The sequence below is a fragment of the Grus americana genome, chromosome 19 (genome assembly GCF_028858705.1).
Source record: "Grus americana isolate bGruAme1 chromosome 19, bGruAme1.mat, whole genome shotgun sequence".
Taxonomy (NCBI): domain Eukaryota; kingdom Metazoa; phylum Chordata; class Aves; order Gruiformes; family Gruidae; genus Grus; species Grus americana.
This window is the reverse complement of record NC_072870.1, coordinates 5,048,654-5,067,393: the sequence shown is the minus strand read 5'-3', so window position 1 is coordinate 5,067,393 and position 18,740 is coordinate 5,048,654. Positions and strand designations below refer to the sequence as shown.

Here is an 18,740-nt window from a genome sequence, read left to right as displayed (position 1 = left end):
ATGGTGCCAGCAAGCACCCTCCCAGCACACAGAAGACAATGTACAGTGTTAAATTGCCAAAATAAAACTGGGATTGGCATTGTCATTTCCCCTAATAAGAAACACCACAATCAAGAGATAGATTTTAATTGCCACATGTAATGAAAAGTACCTGCTCATTCTCCACTTGCTGTATTTATTGCTAACCCAGTTCAGGACTGTAAGGCTTGGAAGGGTATTTTCTACTATCATTAGCATTTCAGCATGTCCATGCCCCACCAGATCATTACGATTGAACTTGGCTCCCCAACACCATGCAACAAATGACCCGTCTCTGTCCTGCACAAATCACTCGGGGCTCTTGGGCAGCATTTCTCAAAGCATCTTGGCCTGAGCATCCCCCGTGAGCAGAGGACCTTGCAGTAATTAGCACATTCTGATACTGGAAATTCAACTGATATAAATGCTGATCCCTCAAGACAGCACAGCCCACAACTTGAGGATGGCCCCGGAAGACCTCCTCATTTCTAGCTTTGAAAGTCACCAAAGACTAGTAAATAAATTACATTCTCCAAAAGTGTTGCAAGAGAAATTCATTTCTCCTCTTTGAAGACATTCTCCAACCAACAGCCGTGGCTAAAGGTTCATACAGGATCACTGAAAACACCAAAACTGTTTTATTTTCTTATACAGAGTAACTTCTTATGTCTGAACTCACTGCTGTGAGATTGCAATAGATTTCATTTGGCAAGTCAAGCCAATCTAAAGCACAGATTATAAAAAAATAAACACTAAACATTTTTAGATCTAACTTTCCTCCACAGACTGCGTTTTATGCACTTTCATTGGAAATGTTACATCAGAATAAAATGGGATTTAATTGGCTCTTAAATAACTGAACAGCCACTTTAATTTTATTTCAATAGCAATAATTCATAAATCAAGCAGCTGAAATTCTAGCACAGAATGACAAGTAAATAGAGCAGAACACTCTGAAGGAGAGTATGAACGCCACACGGTGAAAGGTGATTTTTCTTAAACTTCGTGCGTCGCCATTTTATGGACATCGCAAAGCTACTGCCACATAAATACTTAGAGCTAAAATCTGTCAGCCCTGGGATGCTACACAGTTTATCAGCAATAACTGCTTAACAAAGACCAACGCGTGAGATGATCCTTGCCCAACTGGAACTGCTAGGAGAATGGCTGGGATTTTAACCGTGGATGCAATTTCCCTCATGCACGCTAGATGGAAGTATGCAAAATCTTAATTCTTTCCTGCCTTGAATTAAATTTAAGTGGTTGAAATGTTATGTCATACTGTAACGTTTGGAGAAGCCTTTTTTTTGGTTCTTCATCGGTAACTTTAACTCATTGATAATCTGTAATTAAGAAGATGCCCTGAAATATTAAACTAAGCTGTGTTGGAAATAAATAGTAAATATGAGAGAATATACCTCAGAAATATTAAATATATTATTCAGGCTGATTTCTAAAGTACATGCATTCTATTTATAGAAAATAGAATAATAATCAGTAGTGAGATCCTTCAGAGAAATTGAAATTACATTTTTTAAACATTTGGGCTATTTTAACAAAATTACAATTCTGAAAATACCACCTTGTCAATGAATAGAAACAGCAAATAGAAAGGGTATAGAAGGTTTCATAAACGCTGTTACAGTTTTGACTGGAACCCCCCCCTCCCCAAATTTCTAGAAAATACTGGGAGAGGTATAGGGAGAAAAAGCCACCTGAAGTCTCGGAGAATGAGCTAAACACAGATCAGAGCAGCAAACCTGAATGGGATTAAATTACACACAAATCTTCTGGAAACAATCTTAAAAGTGCCTTGTTCCAAAACAAGCCATTTCTAAATTTAAACACTGAACAGTTCACAGACAGGAAAACTAAAAATCAGGCAATGGTGTCACCAGGAAAAAGGGGCTGGAAGAGCTGTTTTTCCTTGCCTGCTCTGGCCTTTTCACATATTGATTTTCCTCCATGCTCATTCACAAACGCTCAGCATAGTTGTGAACAATTTAAAGTCAAAGGATGCATGAATTGCCAGCTCTAGGAACACATTACCCATTCTAGGCAAAAGCTGAGGAGTTTTCTGCAGCTGAAGAAAAAAATAAAACAACTCAGAATCAGAGCAGACTGATGAGCTGGAAGAGAAGGGCAAGCAAATACCTAACTTTTCCTGTCCACGATGAAGCCAAAGCACGCAGCTTTCCTCTAGCTTAGAGGACCAAAAACTAATAAAACAGTGACAGAATAGAAGGATGAATGAAGATCAACACTGGATAGAAGAATAATAAAGTTGGCATGAAGGGCTCCCCTTCCAGATGTTAAAAATGTATGCTTTTTCCATTCCAAATTTAAAAAAAAAAAAAATTAGCAGAGGAGGAAGTTTACTTTGGAGAGTGGGAGCATCTGTGTTGGGTGTTTTTTTTTTTTTTAAAAAAGGCTCATATAATGCTATTTCCATCCAACAGAATTTAAACTATATATATATACATACACACGGTATTGGCTCAAGACAGTAATCCTATGACATTTTTCAAAGTGTTCTGCGTGCAGAAACTGCCTACAGAGAGGAACAAAATGAGTGGCAAGGCAACAGCCACAGGAAAGGGCAGGACTGCAATACGCAAGTCCTCTAAAACGCACACTCGAAGTTTAACAACATGAAGGCAAGAGGAGGGATACCAGGATACAGCAAAGGATATGCTGGGGTCAGGAAAAAAAAAGAGTCCACAGCACTGAACACTGAATTGTGCAATATTTTACCAAGTGAAAACACACACCTTTTTTTTTTTTTTTTCCTCTTCCACCGCCCTGTGCTCTTCCTATAGCAGCAAATATTTTTTCTTTGCCAGGAATCCCACACCCACCATGCAGGAAGAAGTCACCTGGGAAGGCTGCACATGGCTACCACCTTAGCTGCAAAGCACAGGGCAGGGAGATTGCCCAAGCAGAAGTGAAATTACAGAAAACAAGTGGATGCTAGATCCACTCCAAATAGCAAAGCATGTCGTATCACCTATTTCCAGTTGCTCTCACGTGGCTCCCAAATTAGAAACAATCAGAATCCTGCTGGAAACAATATACAGCACCTTAATTGGGTTGGCTGCACTACAGACGTCAGCAACGTATCACTCGGTAGATCGGTTTTTGACTGGGTTTTTTTTTTTAAATACCAAAAATAACTTCACTTTCATGGTTCACCTTTTCTGCATCACATTACTACGGACATCGTAAGAAACTAAAAAGCCTTCTCACTCATTGCACACCAAAGATGCTACAGAGCCCGCTCCCGTTGGAGGCAGGATCCGTCAACTAATTCAACAGAATTTTACTTAAAGGTCTGTCAGATGCGTTGCAATTACAGAAAATCTGTTTTCTAACACATTTCCCTATAGTATACCCATCAATGCATCTATTTAAAAGCCTGGAGCAGTTCAGTTATCTCTAAATACATCAATAACCCAGACATTCAGCTCAATTACTCCACGCATTCCAAGCAACCGTCCAGCAGACTCAACAACGCTGCACAGGGCTTGAAAACTTATATTAAAAATCTCTCCCAGTTTTCATTCCAGAACAGCCCAAGTAATACACCCCCACTATTCCGTACTACAGCCAGACTGGAGCCAAACTACGTTCTTGTGAAATTATTCCAATAACCAAATATCACCATTTTCTTCACAAACTCTGGAAACTTGGACTAATCTTCAAACACAGTATAAACAAGTTAAGCAATGGGAATACATAAACTATGTTTAATTCCTGAGCACAATGGGAGAATAATTATAGCAACGACATACCAAATACAAAATGAGCGGGGAGGCATGAAGGGACACCCAGACAGAAATAAGGAAGGAGGGTCTATAGGGCCTATAAAGCCAGATCAGCCATGGACCACAGTCGTCATGGGGTTTTTTCAGTGCCCATTTAAGTCAAATTACTAAAAACACGGAAAGCAGCAGCTGAGGAACATGCCAGTCTCTGTCAACTCCAGGTGTAAGCAAGACTGAGGCCAAGCTATGCCTATTTGGGATAGTCAGCTTTTGAGGAATACAACCCAATGGAAAAATATCTTTGGGCAAAGTTAAAAACAACTTTTCTGGATGCCAGTCAGCAAAATGCCTTTTCAGAAGCTCTGTTCCTCAGCAGCTGAATCAGTATTTGGAAAGCAGGTTTTTTTTTAGAAAGAAAAAAGATGAATACTGTGACAAACTCATTTTAGCATTCATATTCAAACTAACGATCTGCAATTAAAAGAAAAATTGCTCAAAGATCGTTACAGTTAAGATTTTAATACGAGTCACAAAATACAATGAGAAAATAGGAATATGGCATACCACTCAAGGATTACAAATTTAAATTATTCACTTAACTTCCCAGTTTGAAAACGTTTAAAATGTTGAAAATTGAAAGCAGTGGGGTGATACACTCCATTACAGATGCAGAAAACCGTGTAACCTTTACTCATCTTCAGGAGCATTTTACCCCATGAACAGTCTTAGAGGAGTCAGCAGGCCCCGCTTACAGTCTTACAACGTGACGTAGTGACCTGTTACTCAACTGTTGAGTGTAGTAGTTCAGTGAACTACACGTTCTTAAAGCAATTATTTAAAAGTTCTGATGATCTGTTAAATAAATCACACAAGTCAGGACGTGGCTATGTTCTCAGTGGTGTATTTAGTAATTCCATAAATCCCAGAATCCTAGAAGTTACCAAGCTTTAGAGAAAGACAGAGTGGACATTACTTCATCTCCCATCTTCATAAATCAGTAACTCCCCCTGCTATTACCTCGCTAAGTGAGCCAGCAATATATAGGATGCAGAATGTTTCAGCGATGAAGGCTCCGGGGTGGGGGCAGTCAGGGCAAAAATGAAGAAGAATAAAGATGAGTGGACAAACCAAGGTGAAAAAGAGAAGTATTGCATGGGGGAGGAAAACCTATAAAAGTTTCTATCCCACGTCCAGGCATTTCAGCAAATGCAGGTGAGGATACAAGCTAAGGCTCCCATACGCAGTACAGCAATCTGTGTTTCTGGGAAATACAGATAGTTCAGTCCTTGACAAAATCCTTACTTCGCCTCTTGATCTGGTAACAGTTCCCAGAAGCAAACGTGGATATAAAAGCTTATCTATCAGAGGACAACTTGAAACAAATACAAATTAAGACTTAAATGAAGGCAAATATCCAAGTTACAGAGAACATAAGGGTTCCTTAATTTTACATTTGGAGAAAAAAAACAATACTTTGTGGACATTCTCCAACATATTTTTTAATGTTATTAACAGAAATAGCACCCCAGGCTGTGCTCAAGCAGAAAAAGTGTGAATCTGTTTGCAATGTGAAGTGAAAGGGTGATCAAAAATACCATCTTATTAAATGGTATTTATTTGGTGCTATGTGCATTATTTATTCCACTGAGAAATTCACAAAATGACAGAGGGGTAACCAAAAGTAAGGTCACTATTTAATGTCAGTATCAAAGGTGATCCTCAACAGAATTTAAGCACCTGCCTTCTCTTTTATCTCAGCACAAAATGAGTTTTTCCTTTTTTTCCTCCTTTCTTTACACTTCAAAAGCCATGTAACACAACAAAATATACACCAAGCATGAAGGAACAGAGAGCATGCCAGCATCTTTCAGCAATCATCTTTCCCTTGTCATCCATTATGTCAGATTTATCTATTTTTGCTTAATTCTTGTTCCAGCGTTACACATCCTTCCTCTCTCTAGACTATCAGGCTGGTTGGGCTTGAACTCAATATGGCTTCTTAAAATAGTTGAGAAATATTGAAAACATTTGAAGCGATGCTTGTAAATTACAGCCTATTCATCAACCCGTCTTGTAGCTTCAGCTCAACCTGAGACTACCCAAGAGAAGGGTCAACCTCTGATTTCTTCACCTCAGAAATTCTACCCTACTGCACAGTGTAAATATAATTTAAAAAGTAAATAGCCTTTCTTTTACAGCATTTTTCCTCAAAAGCTGTAGATCCTGTATTTATTGCAAATCTTACCCTGTTTATTCTGATGCTTACTTGCTTTTGATCCAAACCTTCCTCTACTAAAAATTACCAATCAGTTAATTCACCGCTGTTCACAAGTTTCTGTTGTTGCTGTTTGGTTCCCCCCCCCCCTAGTTTTTGGATCCTCTGGACTGGCCTTCCAGGACACCAGATCCACCTGTGTGCTCTCCCTGCATCCTTCAGACACCAGGCTGCTGGCTGTGAGAGCCTGCTCTCTCCACCTCTCATACCTGTAAAATGCTTCAACAGTGTCTTTCCCCACTGCTTCATGTATTTACTTAAATGAACAGACTCTAACAAGTTCAATTTCTTTAGGTGAAAAAAGACCTGATCAGAAATACACACTCTGAAAGGAAAAAGCACCTATCATCACTATGTTCCCTTACTGCCTACGTAGCACCGATCGCAGAATTTTCTCAGGCGGCTGCTGAATCAGACGAAGTTTCTACAGCGCACACACAAAATCATGAAGCCTGACACGTCCAGTAGGATTTATTCAATCACAAAGTCATCACCGTTGCTCCAGCACAAATGACATCACTCGGGAACCCAACCTCATCTACTGAGAATGCGCTCTCCAGGACAACAAAGAACTGGGTTTGCACAATAAAAAGGTAAAAGTGTTGTTGTAAGAAGTTTCCCAAATAAACTTACGTTTTCTTGTGACGTCAGTAGTGATTAAAAAAAAGAAATAATTAGGACTACGATAAGAAGTGAGTGAAATGAATTATTACTGAACTAACTAACTAATCTGCAATTTATCCTAAAACTTGTACCGAGCAATTAGAGGCAATACCAAGGGGAGGATAAAACACGTCCGTATGCCCTCGCAGGTGCTGCTCTGGGAAGATCATACGCTGCGTAACCAAGAGCATTTAAGTACTTTGCTTGCACAAGTGGACTGAAAACAGCTAAGTCAAGCTCTGCAGTTTTCTTCATGCTTGCGTTAAGATGCTTGAAAAATGGTTGGTAGGAAATAAAAACGACGAATAATTTATTAACGATACCTCTTGCAAAAATACACTTTTCTTGGGGAAAGAATTACACAAAGGATTTGCACACATTGCAACCGCAATCCCCGCTTTTTTCCTGAAGGTACTTCTCTGTCGCGACGGCTGACGTATTATCGCCATTCCCGCTGTGCATTTGATACCAAGGGAAAGGTATTTCGAGCTCCAGGTGCCGGGGTTGCAGAGGGGCCTAGGCGGGCTGCCTGCTCCCCCCCGGCTCCTCACAAGGACGAGCCGGGGAGCTCCGGACTGAGGGGAGGAGGTCCCCGGGGAGGCGGGTGGGCCGGGGCCGCTCCCGGGAGGCGGCCCCGCAGCGCTGTCGCGACGGAGGGGTGGGAAGGGGGGGGGGGTCGCGACAGCGGGGCTACCTCACGCCGCCTCAGAGGATGGGGGGAGGGGACACCCGGGAAGGACAATGAGGCGGGGGGGTTGGGTGGCGGGGGGTGGGCCGCGCCGGTCCCGCCGCCCTGTGAGGCGACGGGCCGCTCAGCTCTCCCGCCCGTACTTACTCTCGGTGCCCCTGCCCGGGCCTCATGGCGCCGCCGCCGCTGTGCCCGTGCCGGCCCCGCCGCTCGCCGCCGCCGCTGCCGCCGCCCGCTCTCGCCGTGGTGGCTGCGCCAGCCGCTCCCGCGCACGCGCGCTGCCCGCCAACGGCCCCACCGCCCCGCCCCCGCGCATGCGCGGATGGCTCCTGAGGGAAGGGGGAGGGGCGGGCAGCGCCGCGCCACGCCGCCCCCTGGCGGCGCCTGGTAACACGTACAGCGCCGAGCACCGGGACCGGGGGGGGGGGGCTCGGCCACGGCCCCGCGGGGGAACCGGGGGGTCCCCTGATGCCTGGACCAAGGAGGCCTCGATGACCACCCCCCCGCCTTCCTGACGTCACTTAAAACACCTCCCCACAGCAGGAAAGCGGCAGTTTCCCACCGATGCGATTGGCTTGCCTGGGGCTAATTAACCTAATTATCAAACCTCATTAAAGAGCTGCAGGTCAGGAAGTCGAGAGACTTCACCCCTTCCCACACCTGGAGCATTTCCATCGCTCCCAGGACTGGCCATGGCTCTGGACACTTAGCTCCATCCCTCCTCCTGCCTGGGACGAGCCTCCGCAGGGGCAGAGTACGACCCGGACCTCCGTGTGCAGGAAGGGAATGGTCTCCCCCTTGCACCCCCGTCCAACAGGAACACCTCAACCCCTCTGAGCACGCTTACCCAGCTCTTTTCCCCGCAAGGTGTAACCTTCAGAAGCCACAGCTCGGGAAACGGGATCTAAGCTTGGCTGGGAAGAAAGGAGGAAAGACATGAAAGCGTCCTGGTTTTAGTCGGAATAAAACGGATGGAGGGTGGCGGCGGCTGCAAGGTCTGGCCGATGGGGAGGAAGAAAGGAGATGAGAACAATCGCTTCTGCTGGGACCTCGTTTTATTGCAAGGAAAATACAAAAAGTCAGATAGAAGCATTTGAGGGACTGCAGCGTGCCCTGCTCGGGGCAGACAAGGCAGGCCAGCGCGTACCTCTCCAGCGGCTCTTAACCCGGCTTCCAGACAATCTCACGTTCCTGATGGTAGAACCCTTTGGCAGCTCAGACGCAGGCTTTTGCCAGTGCTGGTAAAACATCTCCTTGATGTTGCACCGGAGAGGGAGGGTGGACAGAGGATTTGCTCCACAAGTTTGGGTTCCAGGCAGGCACAGAGTCCCCAGCAGACCTTACCAGATCTCATTCAACTGCCGGGGCAGCAGCCCGCGGCCGCCTCGCTCAGAGATGTTAATTTATAACAGCCCACGGGGATTTACCTGGATTTCTGGCAGGAACCTACCCAGTGCTCTAAACACCTGAGCACAGTGATGTACAGAGACAAAAAACTCAAGTGCCCAAACACCAGGACCGGCAGGGAGGGCAGGGGCCCGGGCACGCACACGTGGTGCCAGCATCCACCGCACTCCATGCCCAGGGCACGCGGTGCCCCAGCCCTGGCACGGCCTTGCTCCTCCAGCCTCCAAGCCTTGCTTGCACCCCGACCTGTGCCAGTTGCTCTCCATCCCCGACACCCCACTAAACCTGAGCTGCAGAACCTGCTGCTGTTCCCACGTTGGGCATTTCTTTAGCTGCGACAGCCTCTCTATTTGTATCTGCAACCCTGGTGTAAAGAGTAATGACTTTGAAGTAACTTTGATGCAATTAACTATTCAAATTCCTAAGAAAGGGAGTCCACTCTGGTTTTGCATGACAAACAAGCCATTCCAAAGAAGTAAGCATCCGTGAGATGCTGTTAGTGGCATCTTCAGACCAAACCACTCAACATTCGTTCACTCATTAGCCAAACACCCAGAGGGGTGGACAGACAGGACCCCACAGGGCACCAGAAACAAGATGTATAGGAGGCAGGAAGATGCCTATTCCCTGCTCCGTTTCCCTTTCTCATTAACAGGCTCCAGCAAACGCTTGCAAACCCAGCGAGCTGTTCCCTGACCTCCCTGCTCCTCTCACCGGCAGTCTGGGAAGCAGCTCATACACACACCGACAACGGATCACGGTTCCGTTTCTCGCTTCTCCAGGAATACACTCTTAGAAGAGTCTGTGACCAGACCCATCCCTCCGGAACGAGTACCACACACCAGGAGCAGTGAACTGCTTAGGAAGTTGGAGGAAAGGATGACAGGGGAAAGAGAAGGAACAAGCATTTGTACAAACTACCAAACAGAAGAGGTCAAACTGAAAGCAGCAGCTGACAGTCAGCTAAGATGGTGCACGCAAGCCTGTGGGAAGGGCTCCCACCCAGGATTTGGAAGCCACTGGCCTTTATGATCTACAGAGACTCCTACACAGTCACACACTCACACCTACGAACTTCAACGGCACAGAGAGCAAAGCCAACATGAGACCACCGTGTGGGCAGGGGCAGCCTCTTCCTCCTGCATGACCACCGCTGGAGTCATTCGGCCTTCAGAAGAGGTGATAAATGTGTGCTGACAGCCCTTCACTGCCACCCTTTGTCTGCTAAAAGACAGGAGATGCTCCTGAACTTCCAGGCACAAACACCTGACAGCAAGGACGTGGGACACAGCCCAAAAGAAGTGGATGACAGCTCTGTAAATGGAGGACTAGAACTGCATGTGCAGTTGGTTCTCTGATGTCCGTCCCCATCTTCCACGAGATAAGGTGCCATAAAAAGTCTGAAGATTTTATTTCAGTTTGGGCCATTCCCCCAAAGAATAATATATTCTACTTCAGCCCGCTACATTGGTTCCATCATCCTCTGTTTCTGGATTGAACAAAGGTGCCAAGATACCCGCAGGGGAAAACAGGACCAGTTTCTCCTCCTGACCAGAGAGCTCAAGTGCTGTTAAAACATACACAAAGAGCTCAACTCTTCATCTCCACCTTGAGCTTCAAGCGGACTTCACACAGGAAAGCGTTCATCAGGTCCTGGCCAGCCTCCTGAGCAATCCTGCTGATAACATTACCTCCTCTTCCAATCAACATCATCTGTATTAAAACCCAGAGAGAAGATCATCATACTCACCCTTACATCACTTAACTGCGGGGAGGAATCACCCAAGAAAAGAACAGTGCAGCCAGAAGCACTGAACAGTGCAACAGAAGCAATTAGAGGGGATATAGCAGGTAGAGAAATCCCAAGATCAAACCTTGGACATCCTTGGAAAGGTGTAAGGTGTTACTGAACAGCCTGAGACGGCGCTGGGCACCTGGCTCTTCCCAACAGAGATCCCACAGCCAAGGGAGACGGGATCGCAGCAAGGATGCACATGCACCGGACCCAGGGAACCTCCTTTCATGCTCCCCATCTCTCTTCTGTCACTCACCATATGAGACTTCCTTGGGACCAAGAGGTTCTGCACGATGAGGAGCTCCCCGCTCGGTCCTTCCTCCCACATCTCCGTCACCTGCAACAGCAAACGCACGCTCAGCAATTCTGCAAAGCGCCTCAGGAACCGCAACCGCCACTCCCTCAGAGACGCCAGCTCAGCTCCTGGACATGAGCGTACAAGGGTGGCCCCCCTTCAAACACACAAAGGGTCTCACAACACCCCACGTGCAAATTCTAAGCCACCCCACAGGGCCCATAAGGGGTTTCAAATTCAAACAAAGGGATTCTCATCACGTAGTCCGGTATTTCCAATAAAATAGCTCGAAGGCAAGTCTGTCTGCGCATGCTTCCCACCTGAATCACACCATAGGGTACTTCCAGTGGCAGGTACTCCAATATCTTCTCCCTGATGATATTATCACAGATCTCTTGAGGTGACTGGCTGGTCAAGACGCCACTGTGAAACTCCCAAGGGCCTGGCTTGGCTTGCATCAGGAGGTACCGCTGTCAGCACAAAACACATGTCACACCCATCGGCTGTCACGTACCGCTCACATGGTGCCACCAACCCCTGTGCTCACCTTGCAGTGAGTCGCTATGAGGACACTGCTGCCACTCAGGCATCAGGGCAGGAGTTTAGTATCTTTGGTAGGGAAAGGAGAAAGGGGAAGCTTCTGAAATTCAAACCCTGCCAAAGGGTCACACTTCCTTAGAGCCATTTGTATGAGGTACAAAAGCCACAGTATCCCACATAGCTAAAGATTGGATGGCTTCATCATTATGAACAAGCTGCTGTTCATAATTTGGGAGAGCCCCAAATAAGAGTTCTATGCAGAAAACTCTGGAGGTACAGTACAGACATACTCCATGTTGACAAACAACACTTCTCCCCCGCCCTGTCCCAGGCCAAGACCAGCAGCTCTGCTATCTCCTCACAGGAGATGAAGCTCCATATGAAGTACCGGGGTCCCACAAGTCTAAGAGCACACCAATCTCAAAGTGTAACAGAAGTTCAGCCTGCAGTTACCTTGAGCGTATCCACCTCCTCCCCACGGAGAGCTGCCAGCATGAAGATCTCCTGGAAGTACGGCCAGCCTTTCATATTTTTTAGATCTCCGGGTCCATAGTGCTTTGGCCCTTGTGCTGCTTCTGTGACAAGGCTGGACTCAGAAGCCCTTGTATCACTGCTGTTGTCCAAGCGAGAGCCTTCTGGGGCTTGAGCTGTTTCCTGCAGACAGTGAGACTCAGGGGCCCTACTCTCAGGTGGAGAAGCCTGAATGATTTGAAGAGACTTTGCTGAAGAACTGGAATTATGTTTAAATGCAGATTTCACTTCCAGCTTCTTTCCGTTTACAATTCCCTCTGTTAGCTCAGTCACTAGTTCCAGCAGGATGAACTTCTTCTTTACCAGATCCACCTAACATGAGAGAGAGGTGTCAACAATTTGTCCTAAATGAGGTTCGCAGGAGCCAGAAGAAACCCCCCAGGGGAGGCAGCTGCTGCAGGACAAGGCTTCTGCAACAGAACCGGATGGTTTTCTGACCAGAGGCCAAATCAGAGTGTGTCAGCAGTTCCAGCACAGTTTGTCCAAACGCTGTCAACTTGACAGCAACACCGTCTCTGTCAGCTCTGCCAGGATTCTCCCTGGCCAACCCCACTGCAGTGCCAGCTCTTGTTCCCAGGCTGATTTAAACCCCAGCATATAGCTTCAGGGATGTGTGAGCACATAACATGTATACATACATATACACTTAAATATTCTGGAGTAGAGGGGGAAACCGGCATCTTTTAACACATGCAGACTCATTGACCTGAAAATACATCGCTGCTGATGCCAGGTACCGTCTGAAGACACTGGCATAACGTGCTGTAGAAGGCAGAAAGAACAAGCTCCTCATTTACCTTGTTCAGAACCAGGACACTGGGGATCTGGGGGAACTGAGAAAGACACTTCAACACCTCCTCGCTCAGACAATTTCGTGTCCAGTGATCCGACACGTCCACCAAAACCAGAACTGCCAGAAAAGAGGGAGGGAAACATGATGGATCTGCATTTTCCAAAGCGTTTGTTTCCAGCTTCTCTACGGCTTATGACTGAATTGCTTCCCTCCTGCTACTTTGCTCTCCTCTACAGGGGAGCACGCAGATGGAATCAAAAAGGAGCATTTTAATTGATAAAACAATAAAATGCAGTTCATACCTGTCATCCTAATGACATCGAACATACTAAAACTCAATATGCAAGCCTAATTATTAACCCAAGCTGTCTCCCCTCAGCACCAGGCAATCCTTATCCCCTCCCCAGCTCAATATTTCAAGTCTTTTCACTGCCCTTTCCTCCTCCCTCCTAGTTCACACTCCCAGGGCTGCCTTTGCTGCCCAGTGAACATCCAGATACCAGAGGGTAGGTAGGGTTAAATTCTGTGGCAGACAAAGGGTTTGGCTTGATCCAAGGGGAGTCGAGCACCCACCTAAATCCGCACGTTTCATGCTGTCCCATGGGTCTGTCAGCATGGCTTCATCTAATTTATGTCTGAAAGACAAAGGCAAATGAGTAAGCCAGGCACACTTGATCACGATCGTCTTCCTTCCCCTCAAAGGGGGAGAAAACCAGCGTTTTCATCATCCCAGCTGACACAAAGCTGCCTTACGGGCTGTGACACCCCTTTTTACATGCACATATGCAGAATCATCACAACAGGGCTCAAGGGATGCCACAGGCTCTGTGTGCTACTGAAACTGCAACAATAAAAAAACCTCAGAGACTAAAATAAGGCTAAAAATATACATTCCTGTCACTCCTAATTTACAACCTTTGCACAGTGGAAATCACTCTCTGGTTTTATCAAACCTCGATGGATAGGACCCCCCCACTCTCTCCACAACAGCGGTGATACCTTTTGGCTTTAAACGGACTAGTGAGGCCTGGTGTGTCCAGAATGATCTGGAAAAAGGAAAGACAGATCTTGTAAGTTGGCCTGCAGTTAGTGGCCAAGCTAAAACATGTATTTGTGCAATCAGAAGTGACCCCATGGGATACAAGTGAGAAAATCCCACACTTTCTGGCTAACGCTCCCTGCTGCCCGGGCAGCAGTGGGTCTGGAAGCTTACCAGTTGCGTGTCCTCACATGTGACGACACCCTGGGCTTTGCATCGGGTTGTGTGCACTTTCTTAGAGACGGGGAAAACCTGTAAGAAATGAAACACGTTACAGTCAGAACACATCAAAAAAGCAACTTAGCAGCCTGAACTTGTTGCTCCACGCCAGCTTTACCTTTCTGCCCAAAAGCTGATTCGACAGCGTAGACTTTCCAGCATTCGGTGCTCCAATGATGGCAATTCTTAAAACTTTGGGGTTCTGGGGTTGGTCAGGCTGATCGCATAACAGACGGTCTTGCTCCTCTGCCAGGGGAAAGAAGGAGCTGGAACGTTGCTAAACCCCCACAGCGGGTCAGGACCGGCCGTCCCAGCGCTGGGACCGGGATGGCAGCCGCTACCATTCACCTTTGCTGGTGGCAACGGGGGGCGGGTGCTGGCCCAGGGCGCCGGCCGGCTTCTCGGCGGGGATGCCCAGGATGCTGCCCAGCGCGGAGCTGCTCCCGCTGCAGCGGGCGGGGAGCGGAACGGCCCGCGGGGCGCAGCTCTCCAGGAGACGGGCTGGAAGGACAGCAGAAGCAAACGCTGCGCATACCGAAAATCGGCATGTACCGAAAACACCCCAAAATCGCGCTGTCCCCTTCCTCCCCACCCTGCAGCGCCCGGGCACCGCTCCCCCCCTCACCCACAGGCTCCGGGCCGGCCCCGCTCGGCTCGGCTCGGCCCGCCCCGGCCTCACGCCTGCCGCCCCGCCGCCTCACGGCCCCGACCGCCCCCGGAGCAAGGCCTCGGCCCCAGCCGCCCCACCTGGGCCCAGCAGGAGCGGTCCCGCCGCGGCGACCCTCGCGACCCGGCTCACGGCCCGAGCCGCCGCCACAGCGACGGGCGCCGCCATGTTGGCACGGCGCGGGGCACGCTGGGAGCGAGAGCGGCGCCCGCCCTCATTGGCTCTAAGCGGGGGAGCACAGAGAGGGGGCGGGCGAGACCAGCGCGCCGTTCCCCGCCGCAAGGGGCTGTGGGGAGGAAGCGGGCGGTGCGGGCGGGAGTGGGCGGTGCAGGGGCGGGGAGTGGGCGGGGCGATAGGCGGGGCGCGAGAGCGCCCCCTGCCGGCCGCGCGGCACAGAGCCTGACACACGCGTAGCCCGGTGCCACCAGTGCCCCCAGTGCTCCCAGTGCTCCCAGTGCCCCCAGTGCTCCCAGTGCCCCCGGTGCCACCAGTGCACCCAGTGCCCACAGAGTTCCCAGTGCCCCTAGTTCTCCCAGTGCCCTCAGTGCTCCCAGTGGCCCCAGTATCCCAGTGCCCCCACCACACAGCCAAGTGCTCCCAGTGCCCCCAGTGCTCCCAGTGCTCCCAGTGCCCCCAGTGCCCCCAGTGCTCCCAGTGTTCCCAGTGCCCCCAGTGCTCCCAGTGCCCCCACTGTTCCCAGTGCCCGCAGTGCTCCCAGTGCACCCAGTGCCACCAGTACAGCCCAGTGCTCCCAGTGCTCCTAGTGCTCCCAGTGCCTCCAGTGCCCCCACCACACAGCCCAGTGCTCCCAGTGCCCCCAGTGCTCCCAGTGCTCCCAGTGCCCCCAGTGCCCCCAGTGCTCCCAGTGTTCCCAGTGCCCCCAGTGCTCCCAGTGCCCCCACTGTTCCCAGTGCCCGCAGTGCTCCCAGTGCACCCAGTGCCACCAGTACAGCCCAGTGCTCCCAGTGCTCCTAGTGCTCCCAGTGCCTCCAGTGCCCCCACCACACAGCCCAGTGCTCCCAGTGCCCCCAGTGCTCCCAGTGCTCCCAGTGCCCCCAGTGCCCCCAGTGCTCCCAGTGTTCCCAGTGCCCCCAGTGCTCCCAGTGCCCCCACTGTTCCCAGTGCCCGCAGTGCTCCCAGTGCACCCAGTGCCACCAGTACAGCCCAGTGCTCCCAGTGCTCCTAGTGCTCCCAGTGCCTCCAGTGCCCCCACCACACAGCCCAGTGCTCCCAGTGCCCCCAGTGCTCCCAGTGTTCCCAGTGCCCCCAGTGCTCCCAGTGCCCCCACTGTTCCCAGTGCCCGCAGTGCTCCCAGTGCACCCAGTGCCACCAGTACAGCCCAGTGCTCCCAGTGCTCCTAGTGCTCCCAGTGCTCCCAGTGCCCCCACCACACAGCCCAGTGCTCCCAGTGCCCCCAGTGCTCCCAGTGCCCCCAGTGCTCCCAGTGCCCCCAGTGCCCCCACCACACAGCCCAGTGCCCCCAGTGCTCCCAGTGCTCCCAGTGCCTCCAGTGCCCCCACTGCTCCCACCACACAGCCCAGTGCTCCCAGTGCCCTCAGTGTTCCCAGTGGCCCCAGTGCTCCCAGTGCCCCCAGTGCCCCCACCACACAGCCCAGTGCTCCCTGTGCCCACAGTGCCCGTAGTGCCCCCACCATGCAGCCCAGTGCTCCCAGTGCCCCCTAGAACAGTCCCCACCCATCCCAGTGCACCCCAGGCTGCCCAGTGGCCCCCACCACACACCCCATGCATTCGAGTACTCCTCTGTGTTCCCCAGTGAGCCCCAGTGCTCCCAGTTCCCCTCTTCATTGCAACCCTGTGCATCCCAGTGCTCCCCCTGCACACCAGTGCATCCCAGTGCACCCCCTGCAATACACCCCAACGGTCCCCAAGTCTCCCCAGTCCCCCCCACAACACACCGCAGTGCCTCCCAGTTTTCCCCAGTGCCCCCCGCAGTACACCCCAATGCACTCCAGCGCTCCCCCAGCACCCCATGCGCCGTCCACACCCCTGTGCCCCCCTGCACGGCACCCCTGCGCCCCCCCTGTGCACAAATGCACCCCAAGGTTCCCTGTCCTGCCCTGCATCCCAGTGCACCCCCTGAGCCCCCCCAGCACCCCAGTACACCCAGTGAGCCAGCCCCGCCGCTGGGCCTGGACACGATGGACAAGGAGAGCCGGAGCCGTGGTGCCACAACCCCCTGTATTGCCCCGTGCCCGGGCTCCCGGGCTCCATCGCTCCACGTCTGTTCCGTGCTGTGCCGTGCCGAGCCGTGCCGTGCCGAGCCGTGCCGTGCTGTGCCGTGTGCCCGACCGTCAGCAGAACCATTACCATTACTAAACTCAGTAATGGTAACGGTTTCCCCGCCGGCCGCGGGTCCCTGGCTGCACCCGGAGCTGCCCGCACCTCGGGGTGCCCCCGTCCCCCCACCCCGTACGTCTCCCAAGCCTGTCCCCCCGGTCCCACGTCCCACGTCCCAGCCCCGCGGGCCCCATCCCTCCGTGCCCCACGTTGTCGCGGTCCCACGTCGCAGCCCGGCTCTGGGCCCGTCGGTGGGTGCAGCCCGGGGGAGTACATCATCTATACTGTAGTGTCTGATAGCGAACTTACAGTATACGATGATATCCTGCCCCGGGGCGGCCGGAGAGCAGCGCCTGCACGGGAGGGGAGCACCGTTAGTTAGCACGGCACCGGGGCCACCGCCTCCCCGCCCCGGCATCCACCCCACCCCATCCCTGTCCCCCCGATCCTGCTGCCTCAGAGCAGGATGGAGGCTTCCAGTGCCCCCCCCACCCCGGTGTCCCCCCTACCCCCTCTTTATTTCCCCCAGTCCCAGTACCCCGAAGGAGGACAGAGGCTCCCAATAGCCCCCCGACACCAGCATCCTCCCTACCCCATCCCTGTCCCCCCAGTTCTGCTGCCCCAGAGCAGGATGAGGGCTCCTAACAGCCTCCCCACCCCAGCACCCCTCTAATCCCCCCAATCCCACCACCCCAGAACAGGACAGAGGGTCCCCATAGCTCCCCCTGGCCCCGACATCCCCCCTACCCTCTCCTTGTCCCCCCCAGTCCCACCACCCCAGAGCAGGACAGCAGCTCCCTGAGAGGTGGCACCTACCGATGGGGGTGGCACTAGGATTTTGTGGGGTGCTGGGTCTGCACCCGCCTTATAAAACCTGCTCTGCCTCATCTGCATATCTCACATCTGCACTGCACAGCTGGACAGGGCCCCTTAACCCCTTCATGCCTGGGGGGGGGTACACAGCCCCAGGCACCTCCCCCCAGCCTGGCGTAGCCCATGGGGGGCTTGGGGATGGGGAGGTTACGGGGGGTGGCTCCCCGCGAGCCCCCCATCCTCTTGCTCTGGCCCCTGTGGTCACTGGACAGGGGCTTTGGATGTGTCAGGGTGGCAGCCCCACGGGGACAGGGCCCAGGGCGGGGGGGGACACACGTGTGGATGCAGGGGTCCCAGATGAGGCACGTATGTGTGGGTGTAGGGAGCCTGTGTCCCCCTGGGGTGGGTGGTCTCCAAAGCACTGTGTCCCCTGGCCATATATGCTCCCCCAAGGGACATGTCCCCCAGCAGTGTGGCACCCCCCAAAAAAACATGTGTCCCCCAGCCTGCAAGGACTTGTCCCCTGGGACCACATGTCCCCTGCCTGTGTGTGCCCCTCTAGGGGCGTGTGTCCCCTGGAGGGCTGTATCTCCCAGCTGTGTGTCCCCAAAGGACATGCCCCCCCCCAGCCATGTGTGTCCCCAAGAGGGCTGTGTCACCTCATTGCACATGACCCTGCTCATACACGTCCCCTGGCCATGTGCGTCCCCACATGGCCGCAGCCCCTGGCCATGTGTGTCACCTGCGTGTGCATCACCCTGGTCATACGTGTCCCCCTGCCGCATGCGTCCCCAGCCCTGTCTGTCCCCACAGGGCCACATCCTGCGGCGAGCCGTGCCATCGCGCCTGGTTGTTTGCGCTGCGACACGCCGGCGTTCCTGGAAGCCGCCTGCAGAGAAGTGATAATCCCTGCCGGGACGGGCTGTGTGGGGGCC

General features: G+C 51.8%; 2 protein-coding genes across 3 annotated transcripts in view; both read right to left on the bottom strand.

Moving 5' to 3' along the window:
- Positions 1-7,694, bottom strand: part of FAM222B (family with sequence similarity 222 member B) — a 37,579-nt gene extending 29,885 nt beyond the window's left edge. Inside the window, exon 1 of one of the 2 annotated variants that reach the window (XM_054847485.1) lies at positions 7,556-7,694. The gene's annotated coding sequence lies outside the window, so the exon portion shown is untranslated. The remainder of the gene's footprint in view (positions 1-7,555) is intronic. The other variant, XM_054847484.1, reaches the window with a different exon arrangement.
- Positions 7,695-8,448: 754 nt separating this feature from the next.
- On the bottom strand, positions 8,449-14,969 carry ERAL1 (Era like 12S mitochondrial rRNA chaperone 1). The gene is made up of 11 exons (XM_054847877.1): positions 14,775-14,969; positions 14,376-14,528; positions 14,146-14,273; positions 13,983-14,060; positions 13,769-13,815; positions 13,343-13,404; positions 12,774-12,886; positions 11,899-12,288; positions 11,226-11,375; positions 10,867-10,947; positions 8,449-10,528 (listed from the first exon to the last, which is right to left on the bottom strand). The coding sequence occupies exons 1-11, from the start codon at positions 14,860-14,862 to the stop codon at positions 10,406-10,408; spliced, it is 1,413 nt and encodes a 470-aa protein (XP_054703852.1). The 5' UTR covers positions 14,863-14,969; the 3' UTR covers positions 8,449-10,405.
- Between the last annotated feature and the right edge of the window lie 3,771 nt (positions 14,970-18,740).